The following is a 15,381-nucleotide window of genomic DNA, read 5'->3' as shown; positions in this document are numbered from 1 at the left end:
CACGGAAGAGGGAAGCAGTGATAGAAGTAGTGTAACGGTTAGGAGAAAGGTCACTGGGTTGGCGCGAGAAGCAAGTTCAAATGTACAGGAGCGCGGGACAGCAGAGAGAGAGGATTGGGAACCGGGTCCTAAAGCACGCCGGAGGCAAGGGGAGGAGCTAAGCGACTCAGCATCGGAAGAGTCCAGAAAGGGGAATGCCCCAGCGGGCAGGAGGACCCAGAGGAGGAGAGAGCAGCGCAGAAGGTGGAGCAGGGCTAGGATCTTAAACTGGTGCGGAAGGGGAGGTGATTCAGACGGGACTTCGCCGATCTAGAGTCTAGACGTAGGGCTGCACGCTCTGGCTTTGAAATGGAAACTAAACTTCAATAAAGACTTTTGTACATAACATCAGCCTGGCGTTGGTCCTCTGTGAGCTGGGACCTAGAGGCAGCTCTGACAAAGGCAAATATTGTTTTAGCATTTTTTTAATTGGCCAAGTGCTTTAGATCCTCTGCATTGCTCTCCCCTACCTCACAGTTCATGGTAACTTTGTGAGGTAGATTGCAACTTCTGCTGAAAGTGCAAAAATGGCATATAGACAGCTATTTCCTGGAGTGATGTGTCGCCATTAGGAAATGATTCAGTATCATAAAGTGTCTTTTTCTATTAAAAACCTGAAGTACGTATCACAATATACACGGATGAGAAGCATGGGTCTCCCCCACACCCTTGTGCCATTAGCCTTTAAGTTATCTTGCACATTGCTATCGTCCCTTCCCACAACCTCAGCGCTGGATAAACCGGCTCCGTGAACTTGCAGCGGAACGTGTGCAGATGTGCCATCCCATCTGTCACATTATAGAAAGACAGGATCCCAGCTTCATAATCCAGAAAAACCCCAACTCGTTCGGGATCATCCTCTGCCTGAATAGGGACTCTCTCCCCGTTCTGGAACGCCCAGTATTCAAAGTCAAACCGTTTGATGCACCAGGAAACTCGGTTGCATCCCAAGCGGCAAAGTTCAGAGTCTCCTTTCCTTTTGATGGATGAGTAAGCTGCCCCAATCCACCACCCTTGCCCGGCCTGCAGCACATCCACCTCCCAGTAATGGCTTCCGGCAAAGAAAGAATCTCTGCTCAAGGCTTGCCAGACAGTGTCGAATCTCTCTGGGCTTGAGCAGTAAAGTCTTCTCCTCCAGCTGTAGCTTATTGAAAGACGGTCCTCTGATAAAATTAACCTGGGGTGCACGCTATTTATCTCTAGCGTGGGGGATCTTGCATCTGTGGAGGGGGGGGGGGACATAGGCAACACATTGCAGAGAAACATCTTCGGCAGCAACAACAGTTGAGGAAGGAAATAGCCACAACACAAGCTGTTAAAACCAGCAGCCTTATATTGATTGACCTATCCACATCAGGGACCAGTGGAACTTCCTATGGGACACAATGCCATCATGGTGTCTGCATCAGAAGCCAATGATAAGGATGGAATGAGAAGAGGGGGAAACAGGATGATGACCAGTGAACCTTGCCATGATGGGGGTACAGATACAGTAGTGCTATTTTTGGAACAGCTCCAAGTCCTCCACTGTATCTCGTCCCTAGTTCTGATTTTAAAACCAGCTTTCCCTTGTTTGTTTATGTTACTCTGCAGACTAAGAAATGCAACCCAAGATTTAGCTCAGGCATAGGCAACCTTTGGCCCTCCAGATGTTTTGGCCTACAACTCCCATGATCCCTAGCTAACAGGACCAGTGGTCAGGGAAGATGGGAATTGTAGTCCAAAACATCTGGAGGGCCAAAGGTTTCCTATGCCTGATTTAGCTGTTTGTATGAAGGATCAAGCCCAGGGGTGGAGAACCTCTGGCCTTCCACTTGTGCTTAGACTACAACTCCCATCATCCCCGTCAGCATGGTCAGGGACGATGGAATTGGTAGTCCAGCCACAGCTAAATGATCACAGGTCTTTCCCCGCCCTCACCTGGTCTATACAACAGGATTGGGGATTACTCAAACGTCAGTCTCAGGAAGTCCCTCCTTCCCAACTCAGGGGGCAATGGAGGGGGGTTAAAGAGGTGGGTCTTCAGCATATGACAAGCTGTACAATGATGGTGCTAGATGCACATCTGTGCAAAGGGAATTCCACAACTGAGAGGCTGCCACAGGGAATGCCCTCTCCCAGGTCACCATAAACCTCTGAGGGCTATGGAACTACCAAGAGGATTCCTCTCCTGACCTAAACACCTGAGAGGGTCTGTAGGGATGGAGATGGTCTTTCAGGGGCCTGTCATTTAAGGTGTGAGCATCTTGAATTAGGCCCAGAAATGAGCTGGCAGCCAAAGCAGCTGTTTTAATACAGCTTCTATGAGATCTAAAGGCAACTCCAGTCAGTCTCTGCATTTTGGAACGGTCAAAGTTTCCCAGTCACCTTCAAGGACAGCTCCATGTAGAATGCATTGTAATAATCTAATCTGGAAGCTACCAGAGCACTGAATGTAGTGGCGAAGTCACCTCTGCCCAAAAGGGGCTGTAGCTGGCAAACCAGCCAAGGCTGGAAAATGGCACTTGTGGTTACTGAGGCCACCTGAGCCACCCGTTAGACAAAGATAAAACCAGGAGCAACTCTAAGCTATGGAGCTGCTCCTTCCAGGGATGTGCAACCCTGTCCATTTATCCCTGTGAAACTGCTTGGTCAGGGAAGGTCCAGCTCCCCCGGGCTGAGCAAGCAGACAACTGCTGCTCTAAAATCTAAATTTAAAAACTAAGAACTTGCCTCTGTCCCTCTCCAAAGAAAAGATGATTTCAAATGGTGAGCATTCAAATACCAAACTGTTCTAAGACACCGTTTGCTGGCAGTCAAACATGGGGGTTCCTAACCATGGCTGGCAAGATGGGGAAACCTACAACCACCACCCGCACAGGAAATACGTACGTTTCAAGAAGAGCGCGCGATTGGCAGAAGAGTTTGTTTTCAACAACAGACCGGGGTCCTTCTTCAAGGTGCTGTTAAGGCTGCTGAAGACATCTGAGCAAACAAAAAGTCAAAACAAAGATGCTATTTAGACAACGAGCTGGTGTAAGGGGCTGGACTGAGGAGGAATCGTGAGGACCGCCACCCCCCTTCTCCTGAACCTTCCCAAGAACAGGAGGACAGTATAGATTTAGAACAGTGGTTTGCAGAAGGGCAATAGGAAGAAGAAGAAGCAGCAGGGGAGAGACAGCTGACAGACTCAGTGTCCTTGGAAAGCATTCCTGACCCCCCCCCCCAGGACCAGGCGGGCATTGAAAGTAGGAGAACAGAGAGCTCAGAGGCAAATAGCTCAGATTAGCTGTCACTGGAGTGACGTAGAATAGGGGAGATGAAAGCAGGTGGGACTTTACTTGGAGCAATGCCATTAATTAGGGAAGACTGCATTCCTTCGCTACTCTCTGTGAATTATTGAGTAAATTGCTTGGTAAGAACTTTTATCATTTCTCTTATTCTCGGCTGCCACCATGGGAGGGAACTGATTCCCCGAAACCTGACAGCCGGTTCATCTGACACACTAATCCAAACCAAGAGAAACGTTTTTCTCCATCTCTTGCAATACTAGAACTCGTGGATGTTCAAGGAAGCAGAATTTGGGGAGGTTCCGAAGAGACAAAAAGACATGCTTCTTCACACAGCACATGGTTAAACTATGGAATCTTCTCCCACGTGGCTATTGGTGGGATACGGCTATCAGTGATATCTATGCTCTGCCTCCACGCATTCATGTACCTTCCTTGAGCCGAGCCTTGAGTGGTTTCTGCAGGATGGACTGGACGAACTCAAGAAAGCGCAAGAAGTGGTTTGTGACGTGTTCAAACGACATGGGCAATGGAGCCAGCTGCTCTGCGGGGATCAACTGCTTCACTATTTCATTTTCTGCTGCACAATAGCCCTGCAGAGGAAGACATGAATTCTTAAATGCCTGCCTTCTGATCCCTAGCCTCCATGGGGCAGTGTTTGTCCACAGATAGCTTTCCAGGTCATGTGGCTAGCATGACTAAACTGCTTCTGGCGCAATGGAACACTATGATGGAAGCCAGAGAACGTCGTTTACCTTCCCGCTGCAGTGGTACCTATTTATCTACTTGCACTGGTGTGCTTTCAAACTGCTAGGTTAGCAGAAGCTGGGACAGAGCAACAGGAGATCACCCCATCGCACAGACTCAAACTGCTGACCTTCCGATTGGCAAGCCCAAGAGGCTCGGTGGTTTAGACCACAGCGCCACCCACGCCTATGTAACTGCCCTTGTGAGTAGGCTTTGTCCTGGAGAACTGCCACACTTTCTCGCTGCTGTGGCAGAGACCAGATCACACAAGCAGGATGTGGAAATTGACCAGCATGAAATTCCGGTTCCCATTCAAGGTTGCGTTCCTGATAGCAGGGAGGAGTGTGTGAACCTAAGACCCACACTGCAAGACGAGTGGGTGCATAAGCTCCATGCCAGGGCATTGTGTGAATCAACCCTATAATCGTAAATCAATTTTTAAAAAACAAGGCAGAGAAATGTGCTGCACCTATTCTTTCTTTGTCGAAGTTTTGATTGTAGGCTTGGAGGGGCGGGGACCTGCCTGTTTTGCCTCCATTACTTTACAGAGCAGCAGGCATGCCGAAGGAACTATATCGTAGCAACAGTAGGAATCACACCATGGAGAAAATGGTGGATTTTTCATGATAGGGCAACCGCAATAGGGCCATTCCACACTTTCAACCAGGAAGAGCATCTTCGTACCTTGAGCAAAAGAAGGGGGTCAGGTTGAAGTTGCATGTGCCTGATCCTGTCTGCGAAGCCATCTATGAACCGGATCTGGCCCTCACAAGCCTCTGCCTGTTCTTCATATGCCATCAAGGTATGCTGGGCCTTCTCGTCAATGTATCTCTTGGTCAAAGTTTCCTCCTCGGCAAACAGGAGCCGGAGCTCAGCAAACTTCCCGGCCAGCCAGGTTTTGCTCTCAAACATGTGTGCCTGCAGGTGAAACAAAACCTCAGCATCAAATCGAGAATGCTGCCAAACACAAATGTTCCAGGGGCCTAGCATGGAAAAGAGAAGGCGCTTACAAGCCTTTGTGGAAAGGTTACATTCAGACAACCAAGCTGCCAAGGCCTTAATGGGGCGTTGTAATAATTCAGCAAGATTTGGAGGTCAACAGGCTCCCCACACCTTTGGTGCAGCCCACAAAGTTCTCCTCTCATATTTTATTCTGATCTTAAGCATGCAACCATTTTCTCTTTAGTAGAAAAACAACTGGAAAATGTGCAGAATTTACACTTCTCTCTCTTTTCGTTGTACAGTGGTACCTCGGGTTACAGACGCTTCAGGTTACAGACTCCGCTAACCCAGAAATAGTACCTCAGGTTAAGAACTTTGCTTCAGGATGAGAACAGAAATTGTGCGGCAGCAGCAGGAGGCCCCATTAGCTAAAGTGGTGCTTCAGGTTAAGAAAAGTTTCAGGCTAAGAATGGACCTCCGGAACGAATTAAGTACTTAACCCGAGGTACCACTGTATTCTTTTTTGCTATTCTCTTTTTGGCGCCTGCTTATGACATTTTTGTTTAGGCATGCCTATCCAGACATGTAGATGTTGTTGTGTTTTAATCTTTTTTGACTGTTAATTTTAATTATTTTAAAATGTTTTTAATTGTATCTGTTTTTACCGGTAATCTTGGTATTTCTTGTAAACAGTTTAGAGGGTTCTATTACATTCAAGCAGTATAAAAACTTTGTTAATTTTATTAACATTTTATTTATTATTGTTCAATAGTACGCTCCCAAGGTTCTCCCCCACAAAATAGGGATTCCCAAACTGTGATACATGAGTTTCATTCAGGTGGTCTGTGGCATGTTCGTACATTGGTGGTTGAAGAAGGTGATGCCACATCCATTGCAGTAAATAGACATATTGATTTTCAATTGTATTTTTATTGTTTCTTTTACATTTTATTGTATTCAGCCTTGAATTCCAGAATTAAAGCTGCAATGCAATAAAATATAAGAGAAGCAATAACAATACAATTGAAAATCATACAGCGTCTAGCACAGCACATGCCAATTGCTACAGTAAGAGCCTCAGCGTTTTTTGAGTGGTTGGTCCTCCATGGGGTGGGGAGTTTGGGAACTGTGGCTCTAAAGCACATTGTCAGAGGGCTGGATCGTGAGCTATCTCCTTTTCGCTCTTTTCCCATTCAAAATCCAGCACCTGCCCTTCTCACACCCAGTTAAAGGAGACTGGAGTCCCATCTCTTTTCTCCTGCAGAGAAAAAAGTCTCTTGCAGAGCGTGGCTTTGAGCAAACAGTGGGAGGACAAAGGGTGAAGCATTCACCCGCAGCAACCATCTGCCTCCTGAGGCTGCTTTTCAAACAGCAAGGCTGTTCAAACTCTGGCCCATTTCCTGCCTGATCCTTTGCCCAAAGCTGGCCTAAGAAGCACCAAGTGTTTCAGCAAGGTTATTTACAGTTAAGAAGATGTGGACCGGATGGATAGGAGGCCACTTGGAGCCCCATGTATGATGCCCAGGGCTTTCTAAAGGAAGAACAGCATTTATGTGGTGCTGTGGGTTAAACCACAGAGCCTAGGACTTGCTGATCAGAAGGTCAGCGGTTCAAATCCCCATGACAGGGTGAGCTCCCGTTGCTCGGTCCCTGCTCCTGCCAACCTAGCAGTTCGAAAGCACGTCAAAGTGCAAGTAGATAAATAGGTACCACTCTGGCGGGAAGGTAAACGGCGTTTCCGTGCGCTGCTCTGGTTCGCCAGAAGCGGCTTAGTCATGTTGGCCACGTGACCCGGAAGCTGTATGCCGGCTCCCTTGGCCAATAAAGCGAGATGAGCGCCGCAACCCCAGAGTTGGCCACGACCGGACCTAATGGTCAGGGGTCCCTTTACCTTTACCTAAAAGAAAACACAGAACTTGTGTAGGTGTTAAAGGTTTGAGCTGAGCATTGATGAGAGTCCTTAAGGTAGCTGTACCTTTCAGGGGGGTGGGGGGGCAGGTTTCGAGAGAGCAAGCAACCTGTGAAGGTGTGATTCTGAGCGGATAAAACGCCAGAGGGGAATGCACAAGAGCTAAAGTAAAAGTAAAGGAGCCCTGGATGGTAAATTCCAGTCAAAGGCAACTATGGGGTTGTGGCACTCATTTGGCTTTCAGGTCAAGGGAGCCGGCGTTTATCCACAGACAGCTTTCTGGGTCACGTGGCCAGCATGACCAAACTGCTTCTGGTGCAACGGGACACTGTGACGGAAACCAGAGTGCACGGAAACACTGTTTACCTTCCCGCCACAGCGGTACCTATTTATCTACTTGCACTGGTGTGCTTTCGAACTGCTAGGTTGGCAAGAGCTGGGACAGAGCAACGGGAGCTTGCCCTGTCAAGGGGATTCAAACTGCCAACCTTCTGATCCGCAAGACCAAGAAGCTCAGAGGTTTAGACCACAGCGCCACCCGCGTCCCTGAAATGCACATGAACACTCCTGCAGGCACACCACTGTGTTTGCAGCCTCTACAACTGCAAACATAGGGGGGAAATAAATAACCTCCCAAAGCAGCACCCATGTGCAGTTCAGCCTTGAATCCAGAAGGTTGCTATACTAATGCTAATAATGAGCCTGGCATAATAAGTGGCAGTCAGCCAATTCAAACATTGTGGGTGGGGAAGTTCTTGTGGCTCTGATGTCCTTCAGCTTTTCTGCCCTTTGGTCCACAGGCCAAGGAGTGGCCCAGCTCGGGTTGGGTCAATCGCTTAAGCAGCCTGCTTTGCATGCAGCAGAATTCATTTTAGTTAGCAAGAAAAATGAGCCTGGGTGTCGTTATGAATTTGGTGAGGATGAATGCATCCTCCTTGCGATATATCATGCCTAACTTCCTTTTCCCTACTTCACCCCGTCACCTGCAATCTCTTGTTGAGATCCAGCACAGCCACAAGATCACTAGCAGTTCACTGACACCCGGGACACAGCCACCTGTCATAGCTGCCCCATGGGGTGGGAAAGGGAAGTTAATGAGGCTGCATGGTGCAGTCGCACCTTGGTTTTCGAACAGCTTAGTTCTCAAACGTCTTGGCTCCTGAACGCCGCAAACCCGGAAGTGACTGTTACGGTTTGAGAACTATTTTTGGAAGCTGAACGTCTGATGGGGCTTCCGGAGCTTCCGACTGGCGGCAGGAGCTTCCTGCAGCCAATCAGAGGCCACGCTTTGGTTTCCGAACGTTTTGGAAGTCGAATGGACTTCCGGAACCGATTCCGTTTGATTTCTAAGATAAGACTGTACTTCATATGTAAACTTGGAAGCACCCTATTAATTGACATTGTTGTGATCCCGTCCAATTTGGCCCCCCAAGGACACTATGCAAATAAATAGTACCATCATTACGGAGATTAGCACATCTTGATTTACCTTAAGCTCATTAGTAGCTTCTTCTATATGTTTTATGTTGTCAACTTCCTGCTGCTTCTTCAGGGTCAACTGCTTCAAATACGACCTCATGATTTCCTGTTTTACCCAGTGTAAAAAGGACACATCACTGATGGTGACCACTTCAGACCTTCAGTTGCAACTTCTAATCTGTTCAACAAGTAGATTCTTCAACTAAAGATTCAGCTTTGCAAGCAAGTCCACAAAATATATAAGCTCACCAGAGTGTTTCTCCTAGCATATATACCAGTCACCCATGACAGTTATTCACTGCACATTTTTCTTCCAGTTAACGTGAATTAATTCTCTTCCGGGGAGGGGGGGGGCGACCAATTTTAATTAGCAAGGCTAAGAGTTAATTTTGAAGCTACTTTGGAGCTGGTGTGTTCTTCAGTTCCAGGATGATCTTAGAGGGATTCATTTCCACTTTGCATATTCAGTTCTGGTGCAAAGTGCCACTCGTTCTTTCTCCCTGTACAGTAAAGATACTGAAAAAGCAAAAAGAATTGTGTCCCCATTTCCAGGGAGCCATGTGGGGATGAGGAAGAGGGCTTGGCAATTTAACAGTCACACATGCGCCACTCACAGCCGACAGCACCACACACTGTACTTTGCCATGTAAACCTGGACATTTTTGGAACCGTATCAAAAAGCAAAATGTGATGTTTGGGGGAACATGTCTTGCTTTAAGTTCTCCATTTACGGAATGGGAAGAATACTAGACCGACCTCTTAGGGTTGTCAACAGCACAAAGACAATAAACTGCATTACACTATCTGAAGAATAAAGGTAAAGGTAAAGGGACCCCTGACCATTAGGTCCAGTCGTGACCGACTCTGGGGTTGCGGCGCTCATCTCGCTTTATTGGCCGAGGGAGCCGGCGTACAGCTTACAGGTCATGTGGCCAGCATGACTAAGCCGCTTCTGGCGAACCAGAGCAGCGCACGGAAACGCCGTTTACCTTCCCGCCGGAGCGGTACCTATTTATCTACTTGCACTTAACGTGCTTTCGAACTGCTAGGTTGGCAGGAGCAGGGACCGAGCAACGGGAGCTCACCCTGTCGCGGGGATTCGAACCGCTGACCTTCTGATCGGCAAGTCCTAGGGTCTGTGGTTTAACCCACAGCGCCACCCGTGTCCCACATCTGAAGAATAATTAGATAAAAAATAATTGGCTATGAATGAGCATGTAGGGGGAAGAGATCAAAGTGCCACCTTTATTAGACCTAACAAAAACACGGTGCCAACTTTCTGGTTAGCTCTTCCCCTGTCTACTGTCTCTGCTATTTCCACTATCCTCTGCATTGCAAAGGAAAAGAGAGCAGAAGTGAATTCTGATTAGTGCTAGAGAAAGATTTGGCTGTGTCTGCTATGTTCTGCATTTCCCAAAGTAGATTCTTCTGTAATTTTTTTTGCCCCAACACGCCTCTTTGTAATCCGAGATGCTCTAGCACAAGGCACCGTTCTATCCCAATTACACTGCAGAGATGTGGCACTTAGCATTTTGTGGTGTAAGAGTGAGAGAGAAAATAAGGACCCCGGCCCAGAATTCTCAGGCACATGATAGCACACAAAAATTAGCAGGCAAAGGAGGGGAAAGGTTGCCAGGAGGAGGTGATATTAACCAAGCACCACGTAGTTTTAACTGATTTTAATATTGTAATTTTACAGTATTGTAATCTGCTCTGGGACCTATGGTGAAGGGCAGGTAAGAAATCTAATAAGTATTAACCAATAACAATAGTTGCAAGTGGAATGACGGCTTATTTAAGCTTGCCAACAGACCAGAAAGAAAACTGTATGGCTTGCTCCTTTGCCTTTAACAGCAGCTTGCTTTAGCGAAGGGAATATATTCTCAACAGGGATATAAATGACAGCACACATCATCTGGAGATCAAACTGCTGCTAAAGGCCTCTATAGGCTGGTAGAGAAGTTAGGAACCCTCACAACCACTTTTTTTGCAGAACTGGTTGAGAACATACTACACATTTTGAGACATTGTGAAACAAGCCGTTAACCCTAATACAGGAAATAAACTGTATCAGAAGAGCTACCTAAAGTTTAGAGGAACTGTGGTAATAAATTGGGGTGCACTGGGTGTTGGGGTTGTGCTTCTTCTGGGGTAGTTTGTCCACCATCCTGCATGCAACAGCAGCTACACCCTGGGATCAGCTTCGGCTGGCTGGCTAAACCAGCTGAGGTTAGCCGATGGGGCTCAAACCTTCGGTGAATTAGGGTCTTTCCCTGCATGCAGAAATGGGCTCTGGTGGATTGAAAAGGAAAACTCTGAACCTAAAGCTCCACTGCCCTGCAGGATATATTTGGGAAAACAAACAGCTAAGGAGTAAACCCAACATAAATCTGGAGTCCCTAAGGATGACTCATTGTACGCCTCCTTCCGGCAAATCCTGCAGCCAAGCTGGTGCCAAATGTATTGCTCTGCTTTCCTTTAGACCCCATCAGCGAGGCCGAGAGAGGGGTCTGGTCATCAGAGTAGCCCAGGATTTCCATCCACACTGCCCAGGCTTGCGCCTCAGGGAGGTTGCTTCTGTGCTGCTAACTCAGGGGTTTGCCTTCACCCCGGTAGGTGTCTCTCAAGGCAGACAGATGCCAAGAACCATTTTAATAAAAGCCATATAGATAGCTAGCTTAGTCTGTTACAGTAAGCATCAAGTACAGTCATACCTCGGCTTGAAGTTGCTTCAGGTTGAGCGTTTTCGGGTTGCGCTCCATGGCGACCCGGAAGTAACAAAACATGTTACTTCTGGGTTTCGCCGCTCGCGCTGACACTCAAAATGACATCACGTGCATGCGCAGAAGCGGCGAATCACGGCCCGCGCAGACACGGGTTGCGTTCGCTTCAGGATGCGAACGGGGCTCTGGAACGGATCCCGTTCATATCCGGAGGTACCACTGTATAATCTTTTGGCACCTTTAAAGAGGATTAACAGATTTATTATGGCATCCGTTTTAGTGGACTTGAGACCCCGTGCCCACTTAAGCTATAATAAATCCAGTCATCTTTAAAAGTGTCACGACACTTCCTCTCCGCAACTCTTGGAATCGTTTAGCCATGGAAAATCTTACGAGCGAATGGGTGTGGCTCTCCAGATGTCGACGGACCATCACCCCTGGCCTAAGGGCTGGAGCTGATGGGAGTCGGAGTGCGATCACGTCTGAAAAGACACAAATCCCCACCCACCCCCCAAAAAAGAACACGGAAGAACTTTTGCGCCCGCCTACCCGCTTGCTCTCCGCCGCCTGGGCGATGAGGTTCACTCGGTGTCCGCGATGGAGGCCCAGAGCCGGGCAGAGCGCGCACACGCACTGCGCGCACTCTTCGCAGAACAGCTCCAGAGGGCGCCCGCGGTGCTCGGCGCACCAGCGCTCCCGCTCCCGCAAGGCGCGCAACTCCGCGGCTGCCTCCTCGCCGGCTGCGCACACGCGGTGGCCTCGGAAAGCCGCGCCGGGTTCCCCGTCCGCCGCCCCGTGGGGCCGCGCGTGGGCCTCGCACAGCGACATCAGGCAGGTGAGGCAGCTCCATTCCGCCCGGCGCGGCGCGCCCTGGGCGCACAGATCGCAGGGCGCGACCGCGGCTCCCGCCGGCACCAGCTCCTGCTCCCGCCGCGCCATCGGATCCAGGACGCACGAGAGGGAACCGGGAGGGAAGGAGAGAGGCGGGCTGGGGGGCGGAGCGGGGCCGGGCAGCCTCCTCCGACAGCTGGGAATGGGAAGGCGAAACTTAGGGAGATCGGGCGTGGAGAGGGGCCTGGGCAGTGCCGGATTTCCGTATAAACTAAACAAGCTATAGCTTAGGGCCCCACTCTCTTGGGGGCCTCGGGAAAAAGAGCTGGATGTACATTTCCAAAATATAAGATAAAAAACAAAATAAAACCTACATACAGCAAGTTTTATGTTGTGTGATGAAAGTAATGGGCCCCGCCTGCTATTCTGCTTCCTAAAATATCACTGGTTTGCTCATTTCTATATATAGGGTGCCTACATTCTGCAATGGAAGGACAGATCCTGAAGCTGAGGCTCAATACTTTGGCCACCTCATGAGAAGAGAAGACTCCCTGGAAAAGACCCTGATGTTGGGAAAGATGGAGGGCACAAGGAGAAGGGGACGACAGAGGATGAGATGGTTGGACAGTGTCCTCGAAGCTACCAGCATGAGTTTGACCAAACTGCGGGAGGCAGTGGAAGACAGGAGTGCCTGGCGTGCTCTGGTCCACAGGGTCACGAAGAGTCGGACACGACTAAACAACACAGTAGATTCGGAATGAAATGTCTCAAGTTCTTTTCAAACTACTTTCTTTTGACCCCAAGTCAAGACATCTTTCTATAATTTTTACTTTTAGTGCTTTTTAAAAAAGGAAACCATACTTGATCCTCACCCTCTGGGTTTAAGGATATGGCTAGCATCCCAAGATCTTGCAGTGGGGGATCGGCCAGATCCACATTGAAATGAGGCCAGTAAGACTCAGTCCCTTCACACAGTGTGATAATGCAGGAAAGCTAGAGTGGATGGTGAAAGGGTTGTTGAGAGAGGCTTCCCTTTGCCAAAAGGCCCTGGGCACGTAGACAGGGAAGAATGTTAGGAGAACACCCTGCCTCTGAGCATGTGTGCAGCCCCTGCCCAACCCCCAAGGGAGCAAAGTTTTTAAAACACTGAAGTCCAGCTCTCTACATGTTCAAGCACATGCAACTCAAGGTTGCTTTTTGAGAACATAATTACAGCCCTAAATGTAAGGGCAGTAGCATGACACACAAAACCTAAGTGTATCCCTGTACATATTAACCACCTACACTATTGGCAATACTTCTTGACCATATATAGATGTTTTCTTCATTCAGAATCATTGCCCGATACAGCGAGATGGTATCTCTGCTTCTGCCCCCAGCAGATATTTCACACTGGCTAAAGCCATTCTACCTGTTATATCAGGGTGAGGTGCAATAAGTCTGAACTGTACTTTGTACTTTGAAGTGCCAACCAGATAGGATTTCTACATGTAGCAAACTGACACCAGCAAGAAATATAACTTCTCATGTTCTAGCTTACTACTGGAAGAGATTTTCTTTATTTTTCTATGCTTTCTACTTTGACCATTTTCAGTGGAAAGCACAATGAAACATGGTCTCAGTGTGCTGTGGCAATGAATGGCAAATTCAGTGTGAAGAATTAGGAAAGCAATTAAAAAAATAAACAGCTGGTATGATGTCTTCATAAAAAAATACGGTGTGGCTGCCTTTTGAATACTGAGTACAATTTGGGTAGCTCCATCTTAACAGGGACTTTTAAAAGTTTGTAATCAGAGGCAAATGTTAATGGGGTTTCTATACCTGCTTCCATTTGGAATCATGTAATTTAACAGAATTTAATATTCTGTGCTTAAATCATGACCAATAGCTACAGAGATCCAACACTGTACTTGAGTGTGAGAAGAAGCAACACCAAGTTGTATAAGTGTACATCATACATTTATTACTGAACAACCCTCTCAACTCCAAAATTGGGCACAGGGATTAAAAATAAAAATTCATTGCACTACTTAGTAAAGCATTACTAGTAACTCTCATAAAAAATGTACAAATTTTGTTAAAAATTTATCAAGCCTTCAAATGATTTGGTTACAGATATTTATAATACATTTAAAACTACATGTTAAATGATACAATGGAGTATGATTTTTTGAAGAAAACACTTGACAAATATGATTCTAACAAAACCCATAAGCTTTCATAATCATTAGCAGGTTTGCAACACAAAATAGCAAAATGAGGTAACTGAAGGTACCAAAGAAGGGAGAGAAGGTGAGAGAGATCCACAGCTCTCTTAGGCCATTTAATAGTAACCAAGATTGCAAGGTGTTTTTTGGAAAGCAAAATAAAAGGAGTTGGTAAATCCCAAATATTACAAGAGGTGTAAATGTTAACAGCGGCGACAAATATCACATTCTGGAGACTGTACAAAACTCTATACAAAAGAAATTACTTTACACAAAATAAATCTGTAAAGAAAGCCACAAAGTGAGACCTTAGAGAGATCCATAAGGCCTTTATACCCATTTTTTAAAATTGTTTTAAAAAAGACAGAAGGTCAAATTAAGTTGACAATTCATGCAAATAAAACCCCAGCAGTGCCAACATGATAAAGCCAACTTTTCTTCCTTTAGTGGGAGAGGTAGGGATAAGGGGACAAAGGCTACCCAAAACAATTTGGTGCTGTTAGGCACCACTGAGGGCTGTGGAATTAGACACACACAAATGGTGCGTTATGCATGGCAGTTAACGGCTGAGCATGAATCCTCTTCTCTTCTGCCGGGAGCAATGGGTTAAGAACTCCCCTGCAGCCGGCCAGAGCTGGTTGAGAACACATGCACATGTGTGTCTTACAGACACTTAACCACAGGAAGCATATCTGCACACATCTGCAAGAGTCCCATGCAAACACAAGTCGTTCAAAGAAGAGATCAGGCACAGGAGTGCAATCATTAAGTTCAGTATACTACAAGAGTAGTCCCTACTGCAGCCCTATCCCTCCGCCAACAGCCTCGCTCAAATGAAACTGGGAATCGAGGGACAAGATGCCCCACTGCAATATGGATCCAGATTCAGCGCCCAGGTCCCCCCTTCTCAGAATTAGTGTTTATGTGCCTTGTTAGTCTGCTACAGAGAAAGTGCCTTATTTCTATGCTTTGACAGCGGACACAGAGTGGGGTAGTGTTACGATTCGATTTGTACAGGTAAAAATCTTTTCTTTTGTCCAGCAATATAAAAAAAGACCCAAAAGTATTGTAAAACATGTGTGGCAATGCTTCTCCCCAATCTCCCCAACCCATGATTTTGTTTGCTTAAAAAAATAAAGTTTACTATGTGCAATTTAACCTTTTTGACATGTTCCGGCGATTCCTTATAGCACACACTGAGGGGGGGAACTAATAATTGTAAAGCTGTCATACAC

The 15,381-nt window shown here is 47.2% G+C and overlaps 1 protein-coding gene across 1 annotated transcript; it reads right to left on the bottom strand.

The window, feature by feature from the left end:
* Positions 1–444: 444 nt before the first annotated feature.
* TRIM14 (tripartite motif containing 14) lies at positions 445–12,187 on the bottom strand. The gene is made up of 6 exons (XM_081845290.1): positions 11,658–12,187; positions 8,396–8,491; positions 4,740–4,973; positions 3,739–3,901; positions 2,911–3,003; positions 445–1,259 (listed from the first exon to the last, which is right to left on the bottom strand). The coding sequence occupies exons 1-6, from the start codon at positions 12,045–12,047 to the stop codon at positions 724–726; spliced, it is 1,512 nt and encodes a 503-aa protein (XP_081701416.1). The 5' UTR covers positions 12,048–12,187; the 3' UTR covers positions 445–723.
* Positions 12,188–15,381: the final 3,194 nt, after the last annotated feature.

This window comes from Podarcis erhardii (genome assembly GCF_964252035.2).
Source record: "Podarcis erhardii genome assembly, chromosome: 17".
In the NCBI taxonomy this organism is placed as follows: Eukaryota; Metazoa; Chordata; class Lepidosauria; order Squamata; family Lacertidae; genus Podarcis; species Podarcis erhardii.
Note: the sequence above shows the minus strand (reverse complement) of the source record. Positions and strands in the feature narration are given on the sequence as shown.

Coding starts and splice junctions, on each gene's coding strand:
- TRIM14 (XM_081845290.1), bottom strand. CDS start 12,047: ATGGCGCGGCGGGAGCAGGAGCTGGTGCCGGCGGGAGCCGCGGTCGCG. Junction 4,974..8,395: donor AAGCTACTAATGAGCTTAAG/GTAAATCAAGAT, acceptor TTTCACCTGCAG/GCACACATGTTTGAGAGCAA. Junction 3,902..4,739: donor ACCCCCTTCTTTTGCTCAAG/GTACGAAGATGC, acceptor CTTCCTCTGCAG/GGCTATTGTGCAGCAGAAAA.